The 17,249-nt window shown below is 41.9% G+C and overlaps 2 protein-coding genes across 2 annotated transcripts in view; both read left to right on the forward strand.

Moving 5' to 3' along the window:
- The window catches only part of LOC129729607 (uncharacterized), a 19,818-nt gene extending 9,689 nt beyond the window's left edge, over window positions 1–10,129 (forward strand). The window contains exon 2 of the mRNA XM_055688313.1: window positions 5,914–10,129. Coding sequence (XP_055544288.1) covers window positions 6,051–8,873 — 2,823 coding nt within the window. The 5' untranslated portion in view covers window positions 5,914–6,050 and the 3' untranslated portion in view covers window positions 8,874–10,129. The remainder of the gene's footprint in view (window positions 1–5,913) is intronic.
- LOC129729312 (uncharacterized) lies at window positions 4,212–5,169 on the forward strand. The gene is made up of 2 exons (XM_055687820.1): window positions 4,212–5,068; window positions 5,139–5,169. Exons 1-2 carry the CDS (start codon window positions 4,212–4,214, stop codon window positions 5,167–5,169), a joined length of 888 nt encoding a protein of 295 aa, XP_055543795.1.
- Window positions 10,130–17,249: the final 7,120 nt, after the last annotated feature.

Consider the following 17,249-nt stretch of genomic DNA (forward strand, 5'->3'; position numbering starts at 1 on the left):
ACAGCAGCAGCAGCAGATATCAGCACTCAGCGGTAACAGAATATATCAGCGGGTTGCGCCTATGGCTGCCTTCAAATTAAACAAATCACTTGCCCTGTGGTTGGTCATCACGTCTCAGGCCTCTGCCTGAGAACGAACGCCAACGCGAGCGATCGGGCGAGATTTTTGCCGTACATCAGCCGGCACTTCCTCTAGTGGAAAAGTTGGATCATTTTGTTCAGAAGAATATTACTGTCGGTAATATTACAGAGCAGCGATTGCATTATATCCAATTATATACAATTGTTCTTTTGAGGACAAATAAAACACTTAATTTGAAGAGTTAATAGTTTTGGGTACCAGTAGCAGTATGGTAACAGCCTCGGCGGTAGGTGCAGCCGGTACTTCCATGAGGCGAATGTTATAAGGAAGTAAATGGAAGCGGCATGGCGAAACAGTTCGGGGGTGCTTAGACGCGCGTCATTTTTCGTTGTTGATATTATTCCCCACATGAAACGAAGCGCTTTCGTACGATAGCGGCGGTATTAGCGGTAGATGCATTTGCCAACACTTACTCCAGTAGAGCCGTGTCTAATTTTCAATGTGAAAACACCTTTCTATTGTGTTGGCCGTGCACATTAGGCCAGGCTAAACGCGAAAAGCGGCGTGAACCGTTTCGCCCGGCCGTAGGTTAATGTGCAGCCGTAAGTAGAGCTGTGTAAAAGTATTCTACTTCAATCTCGCGGTCGTGGATTTGCACACAACCCTCCTGTGATTTTTGTTCTAGAGTAATTTCCGAAAAATTAACGGCAGGTCAAGCATTTTCACATAATAACCATCAAAATAATCTCCATTTTGTTCTCCATGAATATATGAGAGAAAATGGTAATAAAACAAGTGCACTCGCTCAAATATAGTTATTTTGTCCAATAGGTGATTTTTAAGACCGATTTGAAACGGTGATGGAAAAAAGAAACGAGATAGAATATTTGAATGATATTTGAAGTAGATCGCAGTGCATCCAAGTTAGAAAGCAGAATTAACAAGGAGTTAACAATCCAAATATGTATGAATAAATTCGCCAGGGCGGTAATAACAAATAATTTCGAATTAATCAAGACGCCTAAAAACAGAATTTTAAGCTATAGGATAGAGTCGACTTTTTTCAAATATATCAGAGTTTCAATATATAAATATCTGAAATTTTCTTATAACTGTAAGAGCATGACAGCATTTCAATATATGTCATAGTTTGAGGTAATTTTATTCATGACCATTACTCGTAGAGGCCTAGAGGGTAAGAGTTTGAGCTAGTTTACCCGTAATAGGGAAGGCTTAAATGTAAATCCTTCAAAAACCACTATCGTCCCATTTACACGTAGAAAAAAGACTAGGCTTAATGATATTATGCTAAAAGGTGAGCTTCTTAAACTCTCAGATAACGTCAAATACCTTGGAGTAACTCTTGACAAAAAACTTAACTGGAATACACATCTAGAGCAGGCAATAAAAAAAGCTACAAATACTCTATGGATATGTAATAAAACTTTTGGTAAACAATGGGGACTCAAACCGAAAATGATCCATTGGATATATTCGGCTATAGTGAGACCCAGAATTACCTATGACAAAAACAAGGGAGAAAGGTGCTCAAGATAAGTTGGAAAAACTTCAACGGCTAGCCACTCTCTCAATAACGGGTGCAATGAGAAGCACACCCACCAAGGCATTGGAAGCTCTACTGTTTATGTTTCCACTGCATCAATTCATACAATTAGAAGCCGAAAAGAGTGCCTTACGGATCAAAAGATCATTAAGACTCTTTGAGGGTGATTTAACGGGTCATCTAGGTATTCTAAAAACTATTCGTATCAATCCCCTAGTGATAAACAATGAAGACCGGATGGAGAAAAGATACAATTTTGAAAGACGATTTCGAATGTTTGAACCTGAGCGTGATGTTTGGGAACGCGGTGGTCCTGATCTCCGCCCAGGATCAATCATTTTCTACACAGATGGTTCAAAAATGAACAATCGAGTGGGAGCAGGAGTAACTGGCCCAGGAATAGACCTGCCAGTTCCAATGGGCCAATGGCCAACTGTCTTCCAAGCTGAAGTCCAAGCAATACTAGAATGTTCTGAAATATGCCTACGCAGGAAATACAGACACTCAAACATTTGCATGATGTCCGACAGTCAAGCAGCGTTGAAGGCTTTGAAGTCTGCGACATGCACATCAAAACTAGTTTGGGAGTGTGTTCAATCACTCCAAACACTGGGTTGTAATAATCAAGTAGACTTATACTGGGTTCCTGGTCACTGTGGAATAGATGGGAACGAAAGGGCCGATGAATTGGCAAGACTTGGATCGTCTCATCAGTTCATAGGACCAGAACCCTTCTGTGGTCTATCCGCTTGTTCCCTTAGAATGGAACTAAAAGCATGGGAAACTCTGAAAGTGGAATCCAACTGGACAAACACCTTCATCGGTAGGCAGTCGAAACGGTTCATCACTCCGAACGTTTCTATGACTCGTAAAATACTGGATCTTTCAAAAAAAGATCTAAGCACGTATACTGGTTTAATAACAGGGCATTGTCCGAGCCGTTATCATTTGAAGGTTATGAAAAAACTTCAAGATGATACATGTCGAGTATGTGGCATGGAAAAAGAAGACTCGGAACATCTGTTATGCCGATGTCCGGCAATTTTTATCAAAAGATATAAGTTCTTCGAGAGAGGTCTTCTGGAACCCTCTGAAATCTGGAGAACAAATCCCAGTACGGTTGTGCGCTTCATACGAAGTATAATACCGGACTGGACTAATGCTATTGGCCAGACTATAACGACCACTTCCAATAGTGATACGTTATCCTGACTAAGCAAAATTAAAAAGGGGGAATATGTCACAAAATATCAAAAAATTGGTCGCAGTGACGAAAATACCCAACACGGAAAAAAAAATAGTTCACCCGTATGAGGTGTTCAAACCCATAAATTCACAAAACTTTTCGTAACTAATTCGGGTTTTATTCAGAATTTTTTTATTCTAATTTGATGGAAAAAAAAATCCAGATAGACAGAACGTTTGTAATTAGAAGCTTGTAAACTTCTGTGGCGTTAAAATTTATCTAGGGTATTGGCTCTATTATCGTCAGGTTTTACCTATTATCATTCGGGGGTTAATGAAGTCATAGAGAACTAATATTTTGCAGAGAGATACTCTGCATTATGAAGAACCATCATGCAAGAAACTAACGCTCTAGGACATCATTTACCCCCGGACGATAACAGGTAATACCTGACGAAAATAGAGCCGATACCCCAATACATTTTTTTTGTTTAATGTAGTATTGAATTTTATTCTCGTTATCAGAAAACCAGTAGTAGGGAATTGCTTATAATGAACAGTATAACAGTATGAAGGTCAAATTACTTAAAAAATAGAATAACTATGAAAATTCATCACGACACTATCATTGAAATTGTTAACGCTATATTAGGAATATCACCCTAAAAGGGAACATCGAATGTAACTCTACACAACTCCACACCACACAAAGAGAAACTCATTTTTTTTATTCGCTCTCTTTACTGTAAGCTAGATCGAAAAAATATTTCATCCTCACTCGAATAAAGTACGTTATAGACACAACACCATACATCTAATTCTCTATCGCGATCAATAAAGATTAGAGCAGGAAGTGACCACGTTGTTCAGTGGAACAAGATAGTGTCGAATTTTTGACTCTGTGATATCACGATCGGTCCTGCATCCAACTTTAACCACCATCCGGAGAACAAGCATTTCGCCCGTACATTAATGGTCCTTCGAGAAACCGGATTGTGGTAAATTAGCGCCAACAAGGGTACCGTCGTATGAGCACATGCGACCCGGTGATATTTCGACATTCAATCAGTTTCGACGATTACTGCTCATCTCGACATTCTACCAACGTGCTCAATCTACAACCACGATATCAGGTCCGCAGAGTGGAGTTATTTGTGAAGTTTTCGATTATTCATCCTCCAATTCGCTGGGACACACATCGGCGTGGCTTGGGTTGAGAACAATAGGCTGGTAGCGTGAGTACAATAGCTCAATAGAAGGTGCACGAAATAAATTGCTGCATGCTAGTTTCACTTAGATGTAAGGTGTTTTTCGCTATCAAATTATAAATTTGCGAATTGTAGGGGAGTATAAAAATATTGTAATGACATCTTTACGAGAAATGACCAAAATCGAACGAGGGCTTGAAGATTCGTTGTCTAACCTCGAACAATTTGTTAGCGGCTTCGACAAAAACCGAGATCAAGCGAAAATCAGTTCGCGTCTGGATCGGTTGGAAGGTTTATTTAGCGAGTTTCGAACCAAGCGAGCTAAAATAGAATCGCGGCAAGAGCAAGACTTGGATTTAAAGAGTGATGCATCCGATCCAAAAGAGAAGCAAGTGAAACTGGACGTCGATGCTGCGAATAAATCCAACCGTTTGAGTTTTGAGAATAGGTATTTCGACTTAAAAGACTTTCTGCTGTCACACCTAGCCAAACCGACTGCTATAGCTGCTCCCTCTCCCGTATCCTTGCCCTGCCAACCGTTAGCATCTCGAATCCACCTCCCAGTTTTCAAAATCCCTTCTTTTGATGGCAGTGTAAAGGATTGGCTTAGTTTTCGTGATGCTTTCCAGAGCATGATCGATAAGGAACCGTTGCTAACCGCTTTCGACAAGTTTAATTATCTGTTAACCGTGCTTACTAAGGATGCCAGGACGTTAGTAGAATCGATAGAGGTAACCGCCGCGAATTACGAAGTGGCTTGGTCGATGCTGCAGGAGCGGTTTGAAAACAAAAAGATAATCGCCCGCACATTGATTGACGGTTTTCTGGAAGCGGAACCGATGAGAAAAGAGTCTTTCGACGCCTTAGTTCACCTCATCGACTCTTTTGAACGCAATTTACTTCAGTTGAAAAAGCTTGGTTTGCAACCTGAAGAATGGTCTCATCTTCTCGCTCATTTGTTATACAGACGACTTGACTCAGACACTCAGCGACATTGGGAACGCACACACAAGAGCCGTGAGGTGCCGAGGTATGAAGAGTTGTTAAAATTTTTACGTGAACATCTCGCTACCCTTCAACCACTTTCCGAATCGAAACAGCGCAATCGCGATCATCGTCATGAAACGGTGAAACCTCCGTCGAGACCGAGAATTGAATCAACTCTTACAACAACTGCAGTAACAAATAAGCCATGCCCTTTCTGCCAAAAACCGTCCCATTCTCCCTTTAAATGCGATTCCTTTCAAAAATTGAATCCCACCCAAAGGCTTGAAACAGTTAAGCGAATGGGTCTTTGCATAAATTGCCTCTCCTCTTCCCACATGGTACGGGCGTGTTCTAGCTCAGCATGTCGCGTGTGTGGTAACAAGCATCACACCATGCTACACATTCGACCGTCGAATAATTCTCAAGCTCAAAGGCATGAGTCAAACCAGACGCAGACAACCGTTACACCCCCGAATCGTGCCAATGACGCTACAAACTATATCGAGTCTCCACCACAATCGCAAACTTTCGCTACGTCGCAAATGTTGTTGAAGCCTATGCAACCCAAATTATCCCTAAGCCGCAGCTCTGTATTTCTTTCGACGGCAGTTGTTAAATTGGCAGACTACAAGGGAAACACTCTTTTGGCTCGAATTCTCTTAGATTGCTGTTCAGAACGAAATTTGATAAGTGAACAACTCGCTCAAAAATTGATGCTTCGTAGACAGGACGATCCACTTTCGTTTCAAGGTGTTAGTTCAACTCCTGCCAAATCCAAACAGTCTGCAATGGTTAAGGTGTTATCTCGCTGCTCTGATTACTGTACTGATTTACGATTCCACATCCTTCCTGAATTTAAACCAATCATCCCATCGAACCGTGTTCCAGTCTCGACCTGGAAAATACCATCATCTCTGTGCTTAGCCGATCCGCACTTTTATGAGCCACATCGAATTGATGCAATCATTGGAGCTGAGGTGTATTACCATTTATTGCTAGGCGGTTTTGTGACACTAGGAGTGAGTATGCCGATTCTGAAAGAGACCGTTTTTGGCTGGATTGTGTCGGGAAAATGTGACACCACTCCGGATCAGCAAACCGCGTTGACAATGGTTTGCAGCAACGCCGAACTCGAACACCAACTTACTCGCTTTTGGGAGCTCGAATCTTGCCATTCTGAAAATGCTCTTTCGATAGAGGAACGTTTATGTGAAGCGCATTTCTCTAACACAACTTTTCGTGATTCGTCTGGACGTTTTGTTGTTTCACTCCCGAAAAAGGAAACAATTCTCGCTCAGCTCGGTGACTCGTATGCAACAGCACTTCGCCGATACTTGTCTTTGGAACGTCGTTTGCAAGCAAAACCATTACTGAAAAAGGCATATGCATCATTTATCAGGGAGTATGAACTGCTTGGACATATGTCGCCTGTAGATCCAACCAAGGATAGTCTTCTCCAAACCAATCCATACTACATGCCCCACCACTGTATTGAAAGGCCAGACAGTGCAACCACGAAACTTCGAGTGGTTTTCGACGCATCTTGCGCTACTGACACAGGATTATCACTAAATGATGCTCTAATGGTTGGTCACAACGAACAAGACGATCTATACAGCATCATTCTTCGCTTTCGTCGCCATCGGTATGCCGTCGTAGCCGATTTAGAAAAAATGTACCGGCAGGTGTTAGTACATCCTTCAGACCGTCACCTGCAACGTATCCTCTGGCGTGATTCTCCTACCGACCCAATTCAGTGTTACGAACTTTTAACCGTTACATACGGCACCGCGTCAGCGCCATTTCTGGCAACGCGTTGTCTGCAACAGTTAGCAACAGAAGGGAAATCGACCCACTCAAGGGCTGCTAAAGCTTTGTTGAAGAATTTCTATATAGACGATCTACTTGGCGGTACCGATACAGAGGAAGAAGGAACGGAGCTTTGCAGTCAACTTATTTCACTTCTGCAATCGGCAGGATTCAACTTGCACAAATGGGCTTCCAATAACCCAAACATAATTAAAAATATTCCTGCTGAGCTCCGAGAAAACCGCGACGTATTAGAAATTGATTCTTCGTCATCTCCAGTAAAAACCCTTGGTCTTTTGTGGCAACCGTTCGAAGATGTCTTTCGTTTTAAGGTACCAGAGTGGCCGGAAAGGAGCGCAATCACAAAGCGCTCAGTACTGTCGGATGCTGCCAGATTGTTCGACCCGTTAGGGTTGTTGGGCCCAACTGTGTTGATATCGAAACTTTTTATGCAACGATTATGGGCTTTGAAACTTGCGTGGGATGTTCCATTGGATGAACCCTTACAAAGGTCCTGGAAAGAGTTCTGCGAGGACCTAGAGATTCTACGTACCTTTTCCGTACCACGATGGGCAGCTCCTTGTATCAGTGAAACAAACTTAGAACTACATGGGTTCTGTGACGCATCGGAACGCGCATACGGTGCGTGTCTCTTCTTACGTACAGTAACTGCCACCGGAACGATTACCGTTCACCTCCTGACCGCTAAATCAAAGGTAGCTCCCTTAAACTCTGGGAAGAAACGACAAATCTCCTTACCAAGACTGGAATTAGCAGCAGCTCTTTTATCAAGCCACTTATACGAAAGGGTACAAGAAGCATTACAAGTGTCCGGTCGATCGTATTTTTGGACAGATTCAATGATTGTCGTCCATTGGCTGGCGGCAACACCAAGTCGATGGAAGAAATTTGTAGCAAACCAGGTTGCAGAAATCCAGCATATCACGGCAGCTGGCACATGGGGACACGTAGCGGGAACCGAAAACCCAGCAGATGCGATTTCACGCGGAATGCCAGCCTCTCAACTCGTCGAATACAATCCCTGGTGGCATGGGCCTGCTTGGTTAAGCCAATCCTGCAGGTTTTGGCCTTCTCTACTCAGAACTACCGATGATCTCTTCGAAGCAGACCACTTGGAGGAAAAGGTCGTTACTTCGTTACCTGTTGTTGACACCAGTAATATTTTCGGTATTAAATCGTCCTTTACTGAACTCATACGCATAGTTGCCTACATACGAAGATTCTCTTACAATTCGAAAAAGGGGAACAGAAACATAAGAATAACTGGACCCTTATCCACAAGCGAACTCGAAGCATCTTTACGGAACCTTGTTCGATTATCACAGCAGGAATCCTTTCCGGAAGAAATACGGTCAATTCAAACAAATGGCCAAGTAAAATCTACGTCTAAGATAAAGGCACTATCACCAATCCTCGTGAATGATATTCTACGTGTGCGCGGTCGCTTGCGCAGCGCCTTAGTTTCGTATGATCAGAAACAACCGATGATTTTAGACAGTAAGCATCCTTTAACACTTCTCATTGCGAGACATTATCACATCAATTTGTTACATGCTGGGCCGCAGCTCTTAATGTCAGCACTGCGTCAAAGATTTTGGCCAATTCGACTTCGCAATCTTGCTCGAAATGTAGTGCATCAATGCATCACTTGCTTTCGATGCAAACCCACCGTATCGAACCAACTTATGGCAGATCTTCCGCCAGCTCGTGTGTCTCCTACACTTCCATTCCTAAATGCAGGTGTGGATTTCTGTGGCCCCTTCCATGTGAAGCCACCTCATCGAAAGGCTGCCCCACAAAAATGCTATGTAGCAGTATTCGTCTGCATGTCAACGAAGGTCGTACATTTAGAGCTCGTTAGCGATCTTTCGGCTGATTCGTTTCTCGCATCACTGAAACGATTTACGGCAAGGCGTGGGATTCCAAAATCCATTTTCAGCGACAACGCCACCAACTTTGTCGGTACTCATCGCATTTTGAACGAATTTGCCCAACTGTTCCGTTCACAACAAATTTGAGTGCATTTAGCTAACCAGTGCTCGAATCAGGGCATTCAGTTCCAGTTCATACCACCAAGATCACCTCATTTCGGAGGACTGTGGGAGGCTGCTGTAAAGTCTCTCAAAACCCATCTCTACCGAACCCTCAAGACTGCACTCGTAACAACCGAGCAAATGCTGACGCTTCTGAGTCAAGTGGAAGCTTGTTTAAACTCCAGACCGTTGACGCCTATGAGTAATCATCCCGATGATATGGACGTTTTGACACCTGGCCACTTTTTGGTACACCGCCCTCTAACAGCCATCCCGGAACCATCATATGAGGAAATACCAGCTAATCGATTGTCACAGTGGTAAACCATTCAAGAATATCTGCGTCGCCTGTGGAAACGTTGGTCCACCGAATATCTCTCTGGTCTTCAACAAAGAACGCGGTGGACCCATGAACGAGATAATATCCGAATTGGAACGATGGTGTTACTGCGAGAAGACAATATGCCACCCATGAAGTGGAGATTCGGTCGAGTGCTAGAAGTTTTTCCTGGACGGGACGGCCACATTAGAGTCATCAAAGTTCAGACCAAGGACGGCATCTATCAACGAGCAATCACTCGAGTATGTGTTTTGCCTATACCGGACAACCCCCCAGCGACGTTCCAGTAGTTCGAGGTTCCAGATAACTAACAAGGCAATGTTGGATGGGAGAGGGCCTTATGGTCCTCTCACAAGTTAAGTAGCTAGTTTCCATCAATTTATTCCAGACTATGGTTTCTCCATCTAAAGTCACCGCGTTTTTGACAGATACCTTGGGGATTGACCAACCGGCTTGGTAACGAGATCCAACCTGTCAACCCACAACCGTTGGTCGAGGAACATCGATGCAGAAGGACATTTCGATCAGTGGGCCCTGAGAGGACCTGTACCGCAATCCGATACAACCGGCGAAGAAAACCGAGAACGCATACCTCAACTCAGGCAGAAACCGACAATTATTCCTATACTACTGATTCAAACATTATTATAATTGTAAATTTAAATTAAATTTCAATGGTGGGCGGAATGTTAACGCTATATTAGGACTATCACCCTAAAAGGGAACATCGAATGTAACTCTACACAACTCCACACCACACAAAGAGAAACTCATTTTTTTTATTCGCTCTCTTTGCTGTAAGCTAGATCGAAAGAATATTTCATCCTCACTCGAATAAAGTACGTTATAGACACAACACCATACATCTAATTCTCTATCGCGATCAATAAAGATTAGAGCAGGAAGTGACCACGTTGTTCAGTGGAACAAGATAGTGTCGAATTTTTGACTCTGTGATATCACGATCGGTCCTGCATCCAACTTTAACCACCATCCGGAGAACCAGCATTTCGCCCGTACAGAAATATTCAATTATTAATCGGATTTAATAATAATTACCAACCAGAAATCTCCGTCTATGCGGTCAGTTTTTGATCCATAAACAAACTTTCAGGGTATTAACACACAGAACGGTTAGTCGCGTATAACTTGAGACCCTAGTGTGGTCACTCACCTTTGTCCATCAACTCCTATCTCAACCTCCACGTGGTACCGACCGGGATACGAGTAACCTTAGCGGAGATCGGGTAACCAACCCCCGGTGAAAACTTAGGTCGTATTCTGACTGGGAAGAGGGGTCGTACGCTACTGTGTCTCCATGTGAGGGGCGGCGTAAAACAGCGTCTGACCCGGAGCGGGCGGTTGAATCATGAACTGCTGTTCAGCGATTCAGGATGTTCAGTGGCCAAATTGCGGAGAAAAGGAATTTCGTGCAGTACACCCTATTGCACACACCTCTTTCAAATACCACATGTACTACAGTGGTGGCGGAACGGGGGATGGGATGTTAGGTGTTTTCGGGGACCAAACATTGACTCTGACCAACATCTCGTCCTTTTTAAGATCCGCGCACGGTTGTCGAACGTGCTGAAATCTCGCACAGAGAGGACAATGCGTTTCAAAATACAGCGGTGGAAAGCTGATGGCGTGGCAAAAGAATACGGCAGAGAGCTGGATCAGCGGATTGCAGAACAGCAGGAGGAACGAGTGGAAAACATAAATGGGCTGTGCTGTAGAGTCATTGAAACGACTGTGAGAGAGGTGGTAGGTACGACACGTGGAAGACAGCGTAAACGCTGGTTTGTGCTAGAGAGCGACGGACGAGAAAAAGTGTGCCACGAGCCGCATACTCACTGTGCTACACGTCAGAACAGAGAGAGATACAGGAAGGCAAGAGCTGCCGAAAATAGAATCTACCGTTGGAAAAAGCGCACGCACGAGGAGCTGGTGCTCAGCAGTGTAGAAGAAAACTTTTCAGCGTGAGCTGAAAACCGACAAGGCCCCTGGGAAGGATGATATCCCAACCAAACTTCCAAAAGCGCGATCCATCAGTCGATTGGAAGGTCTCAAATGCCCTAAACTAGAAGGGTTATCGACTGGATTAATGCAACTATCGAGGTATTACGTGGCTCACTTCCGCATACAAAGTGCTTTCCCGTATCCTGTTCCCCAGGTTGAGACCGTTACGGAATCCTTCGTCGGCGAAAACCAGGCTGGTTTTCGACATGGGCGACAGATCCCCGATGAGTTCTGGCAGTATAACTTGCAGACTCACAACTTGTACGTGGATTTCGAGGTGGAATATGAACGATCTGTGGCAGACTATGCTGGAACACGGTTCGCCGGCGAAACTAATCAAGTTGAATCGTACGACGCTGGAAGGATCGAAATCATCGCACTAAACTAGCACTGTATAGGACGCTGATCCTGCCGGTTGCCCTCTACGGACATGAAGCATGAACACTGAAAGAAGCTGATCGATGAGTACTCGGAGTATTTTAGCGTAAAGTTCTACTATCGATACTTGGCGATGAATTGGAAGATGACATGTGGCGCAGACGCATGAATTATGAGTTGTACAAAATAAACAAACATGCTAGAAGTTGCAACTTTTATATGCCGTCGACTCCGTGGTAGGCCTCGCGGTGGATGTGTGCGGTGGAAGAAGATGCACAATCTGCTGTTGTACGAGGTGACTGGAGAACGTCTGACAGAAGTAGCTAGACATTCCTAATTCGTTCTGCTTTAGACCGGTAACGTCGGCCAATAAAGTAAGGTAGAGTAAGTAACACACAAAACTTTCGAAATGTGTTAGAGCATTATAAATTATTGAATCAACAGGGTCAAAATTTATTGAAATATTAACATCCAGAAAGCAAAAAAAGTAGGAGGGTGGTATTCAAGACACGACCGCATGACGTTGACTACCGTATTCTTAAAAAAATAGTACCGGTCATCTCGTGCCGGTTTCACCCGTTATGCTGGTGGCTGTTAGTAATAAATGGCTACTGCAAAATACTAAAATGGCTGGAATTCTGGACGAGAATAATCGGAAACTGGTACCTTTTGGAGCCTCGAAATTTTGTTACAGAAGTTTTGTAAAAGAAGCGTTGCAATTCCCTCTACTATTTGCTTCAATGGAATATTTTTTTTTTTAAGAATACGGTAGTCAACGTCATGCGGTCGTGTCTTGAATACCACCCTCCTACTTTTTACCATTCTGGCATATCAAAAATATTACAGGCTTTGTTATTTCTATCAAGTTCAGATATGTTTGTGTTATCCGTTTGTTATAATCGTTTGATCGGGTAGGCCAATGTACAGCCGTAAGTAGAGCTATACATTACTGCCTTACTGTGAATGAGAGGTACAAAAACCGAGTATAATATAGATATTATCAAATTTATATGCTTGAAAACATGTTATAACAGCGACAAGTATATGCAGTTGTGAAAACTTGCTGACCTCATTATAAACTGCATTGAATTTCCTACCTCGAGTCGAAGGTCCTTCTCCAGCGTCCCAATCAGTTAAAAGCGTATTACCTCTAACCTCTAGCATGTCGTCTTGATCTCGTTCTTGCCAAGCAATCGTTCTTCGTACCTTCGCAGAAATCGTCTTCTGCCGATCCTTCGCACGCTTCCGAGAATTGCGCTTATAGATCATGTTCATGTGTCGAGACATTGCGAAGATTCTCAACATGTTCGTTTTAGCACTAGACGAAACTGCTAGCAAATTACTATAGCTGTAAACCTTTATAACAAAAATCCGTATCGTCCGTATGTCACTGGTGCGGTTTTGGAATCAAAATGATGGGGTGAAATGATCGAACGGTACGTTTCATACCAAGGCTTCGTCAGATAAATAAAAAGAAGGTGGAGCTACATAGGTGATGGAATGGTAAGGAAAAATTTTTCTTGAAAGCTGCGCCGGCCGCTGTCGTAATATTAACACCAACACAAACATGCATTTTTGCATGATTTTTTCCGCTATCAGCAGCATTTGGTAAAACAGAAAATTCAATTAGCCGCTTCTGTAACAAAATTTCGAGGCACCAAAAGGGGCCAGGTGCCGAATATATCCATGTTTTTGGTCAGTCCGTCCAGTATTCTTTCAAGATAGCGTCCGTATGTAGCCGGTACGGTTTAGTAATGAAACTGATGGGGTGAAATGTTCGAACGGTACGTTTTATACCAAGGCTTCGTCAGATAAATAAAAAGAAGGTGGAGCTACATAGATGATGGAATGGTAGAGACAAATGTTTCTTGAAAGCTGCGCCGGCCGGTGTCGTAATATTAACACCAACACAAACATGCATTTTTGCAAGGGTTTTTCCGCTAGCAGCAGCATTTGGTAAAACAGAAAATTCAATTAGCCGCTTCTGTACCAAAATTTCGAGGCACCAAAAGGTGCCAGTTGCCGATTATAGTTTCCTGGTTAGTCCGTCCAGAATTCCAGCCATTTAAGTGTTTTGCAGTAGCCATTTTCTACTAAAGCCACCAGCATTACGGGTGAAACCGGCACGAGATGACCGGTACTATTTTGTATTTCCTCCTTTCAGCTGCTATCACCTAGCGTCCGCATGTCACTGGTGCGGTTTTGGAATCAGAATGATGGGGCGCCGGCCGCTGTCGTAAAATTAACACCAACAAAAAGATGCATATTTGCAAGGTTTTTTCCGCTAGCAGCAGCATAAACATCGGAAACAGAAAGTGACCACAACAATAACAACAAAGTCAGATCGATTGTATCCGTTAGTGTCGACTGTGCTTGGGAAGAGAGGTAGTGATTGGCTGCGCGGTATGATTTAGACAATCGATATTGATTACCAATTTTTCAATAGTGTATCTCAAAAAATAGTTTGTTTTTGTTACATAAATTAAACCGTAAAAGAATTTCTGATCGATTGATGCCAAAACCTCGAAAACCTGATTATAGATGACTGCAAAATAAGCGCTCAAAACCTGACCACTTTTCCCTGGTTTTCTCTGGTTGAATTACTAGATTTTCAAATTCAGGGGCCTAACTTCGATATAGACGTTAGTCAACGTCAAAAGGCACGTTATGAAAATATGAAAAAGTCTCAAACTTAAATAACCAGTGTGCCAGAGGTAAAACCTAATTAGAAGCAATCGAATAAAATGGAGCACAAAAACAATGTTATTCGTTGAGAAGTTTTAAAATTTCATTAGGGTACTACAGGTTAAAAAATATCAGGCGAAACAGATTTTAGATGCGACAATTCACAAGTGAAAGTGAAAGAAAAACACACCCGTCGACTAGACTTATTTTAGTTACAGGCATATTAACATTTTAAATTTGTAATTTCTGAAAATTGTTCCAATCTAGCGTAGACCCAAATCATGTATTTTGTTCTTACCGTTAGGAATAAATCAAACCTCATCTCCCCTTTTCTACACAATTTAATAATAATAATAATTATTCTTGAATACAATTGCCAAGTGCTGAAACAATCATTTATATGATACAATACAAAAATCATCAGAATATTGATGTTCCTCGCAGCGGTGGAAGTGGTAACGTGAGTCGTGAAATTAAAAGCAGAGGTTTACACTTCGTAGAGCAAAACATCCTGATTACGGTTCGGATCCAAAACTCTTTTCTCTTTTATCGGCGCTCTTGGGAAAATTAGAATATGCAGTCGTAAAAAGTAATGATTTTGCTCTTGGATGGTTCTTTTTTTTCTTGTTTGTTTCTACCACGGCCTACATTTGTTGTTTGGTGTGTAGAACTGGAGCCTTCCGGGGTGGTAATGAGCAGAGGAAAGAGCCGGATGTTCGTTATGTTTATTTTTTCTCTTTTTGAGAATAGCTACGCTTTTATATTTCCATAATTTTGCCTAGCCATCCAACTTCTGTTTTCGTGTAGCAAAAATGATGAAACATTGCGCTCGGCTGTCTACATATCTATAGCCGCTTGCTTGTACGCTTATGTGCACTGCCGAGTTACGATTATTTTATGTACGGTGTCACATAACGTAACGATCGATTTTTTTCGCATCTGTCACAAATTGTGTCGATAGAACTTCATTTTTTTGTAATATTACTCATATTATTTTTTTCTTCTGAATTATGTGTTGAATTACAACAACACATGGTAATAAAATCTACCTTAAAAAGCACTGTTAATTCTTTAAATGTTTCTTGTTTTCAGTTAGTTCACAAAGCTCACCTGCGGAACTTTTGCACAAAGTTATGTAAATAGATACACAATAAACAAAAACATTGCTAAACCGATAATTTGCATACTCCACCCCTTTTCGATCACATACACGCACAAGCACGGCTCCCGTTCGGTGCTTAGTTAAGACTTTTCCTCGGCCTAGATACCTCGAGTGTTATCGATAAAGTTCGACTTACTGCAATCACCGTAATCTCGACTGGAAACCATTCTCACCTTCATTAGCCCAAATTCCGTAACTTTTTCACACTTTACACTTTACGGCGGAAAAGCTTCTTCCTCGCTATTACACAGACAGGGGTTGTGCAAGAACATGTTTTCTTTGTGACTTTGACGCTAGCCGGCCTATTGCGCAGCTGTTCTAACATGGAGAGAACAGGATCCATCGAAAACGAGGAGTAGCAAAAAAGAAATACACGAATTAATCCACCTAGTGGTTTGGTCTTATCTTCCTCATACGTGGTTAATGATTTGTCGCCACAGACTGGCACATCTTAACATCTACATCTTAATTTTGTGAAGACCCAGTCGACCACAAATTGTACATCAATGGGTGAAAATTATCGCAAATATATCTTAACGAAGTCGAAATCGTATATCACGCTTATTATCATGCGCAGAAATTCAGTTTTAATTGTATATCATGGTGGAGACTAACCGATTCACGATTGTAGGCTTAGAAAGCAAGAAAGTGTAAAACAAATCACTTTCAATCGGAAATTATCGTATATAAATACGTATATCAATAAATTGCATACTATTATCCCTCAGTACGTATATCGCCTCCAAGATAGTACGCACATGCTGTTTTTGTGCATCAATTTTGAGTTTGTATGATCTATATGAGTGCGGATATTGGAATCGAAACATTATTATACGTATGAAAATGTTGACTGGGTATTTTCTCGGAGTCTGATTGATGATTTCTTTGGTATTTAATTTTCACTCCTGATAATCTTACTCATAACATGATGTGTTAAACCACTCTAGAAAACTGTCAGTAATATTTACAACTAATCGATATTATTTCTAGTAGTAGATCAATAGTAGATTGAAAACTGCCCACATTTTGCTTGAATCGGTTGCAACTTCTACTAATTAAGTGTTCTGTCATTGTCGTCAGATTAACATGTCAAAGAACAATTAAGAACGCTTGGAAAGGATAGAAAAAGTGAAAAAAAATATTTATAAATTTAATTTAATTTTTATGTCGAATTCGTTTTTACGGCAGGACTATCCCGTCCCGGACTACGCTTTGCAGCTTAAAAAAAACACTTTCCGAGCAGTTGCAATGGTGTGCGTATAATACCAGAGGTTGCTGTCACTTTTGTTTTGGTCATTATCGCCATTGTCTTTTACGGCGTTTGTACTGCTGTACGAAAAATTTGCCAATTTACTGAAAAATGACAAAATAACAAAATAAAATAAATAAAATTTAACCTGATGTTAGACACGCGAAGAACGATAATCAAAGCAAACCGATTTTGACACATTTTTTTTTTATTTTGACACATACGTGTGAATGTGTTGGTGTCTTCAAAACTGCACTCTGTTTCTTGCGCGGACTGTCCGGGACAGAAAAAGGGTAGTCCGGGATAGTCCGGAAAATGTAAAAAAGTAGGAGGCTGGTATTCAAGACACGACCGCATGACGTTGACTACCGTATTCTTAAAAAAAAAAAAAAATATTCCATTGAAGCAAATAGTAGAGGGAATTGCAACGCTTCTTTTACAAAACTTCTGTAACAAAATTTCGAGGCTCCAAAAGGTACCAGTTTCCGATTATTCTCGTCCAGAATTCCAGCCATTTTAGTATTTTGC

This window comes from Wyeomyia smithii, chromosome 3 (assembly GCF_029784165.1).
Source record: "Wyeomyia smithii strain HCP4-BCI-WySm-NY-G18 chromosome 3, ASM2978416v1, whole genome shotgun sequence".
Taxonomy (NCBI): domain Eukaryota; kingdom Metazoa; phylum Arthropoda; class Insecta; order Diptera; family Culicidae; genus Wyeomyia; species Wyeomyia smithii.

Excerpts from the sequence above, each read along its gene's own strand:
- LOC129729312 (XM_055687820.1), top strand. The coding sequence starts at position 4,212 with ATGACCAAAATCGAACGAGGGCTTGAAGATTCGTTGTCTAACCTCGAA. Across the intron at positions 5,069-5,138 it reads AAGAGCCGTGAGGTGCCGAG|CGCAATCGCGATCATCGTCA; the intron begins GTATGAAGAGTT and ends GAATCGAAACAG.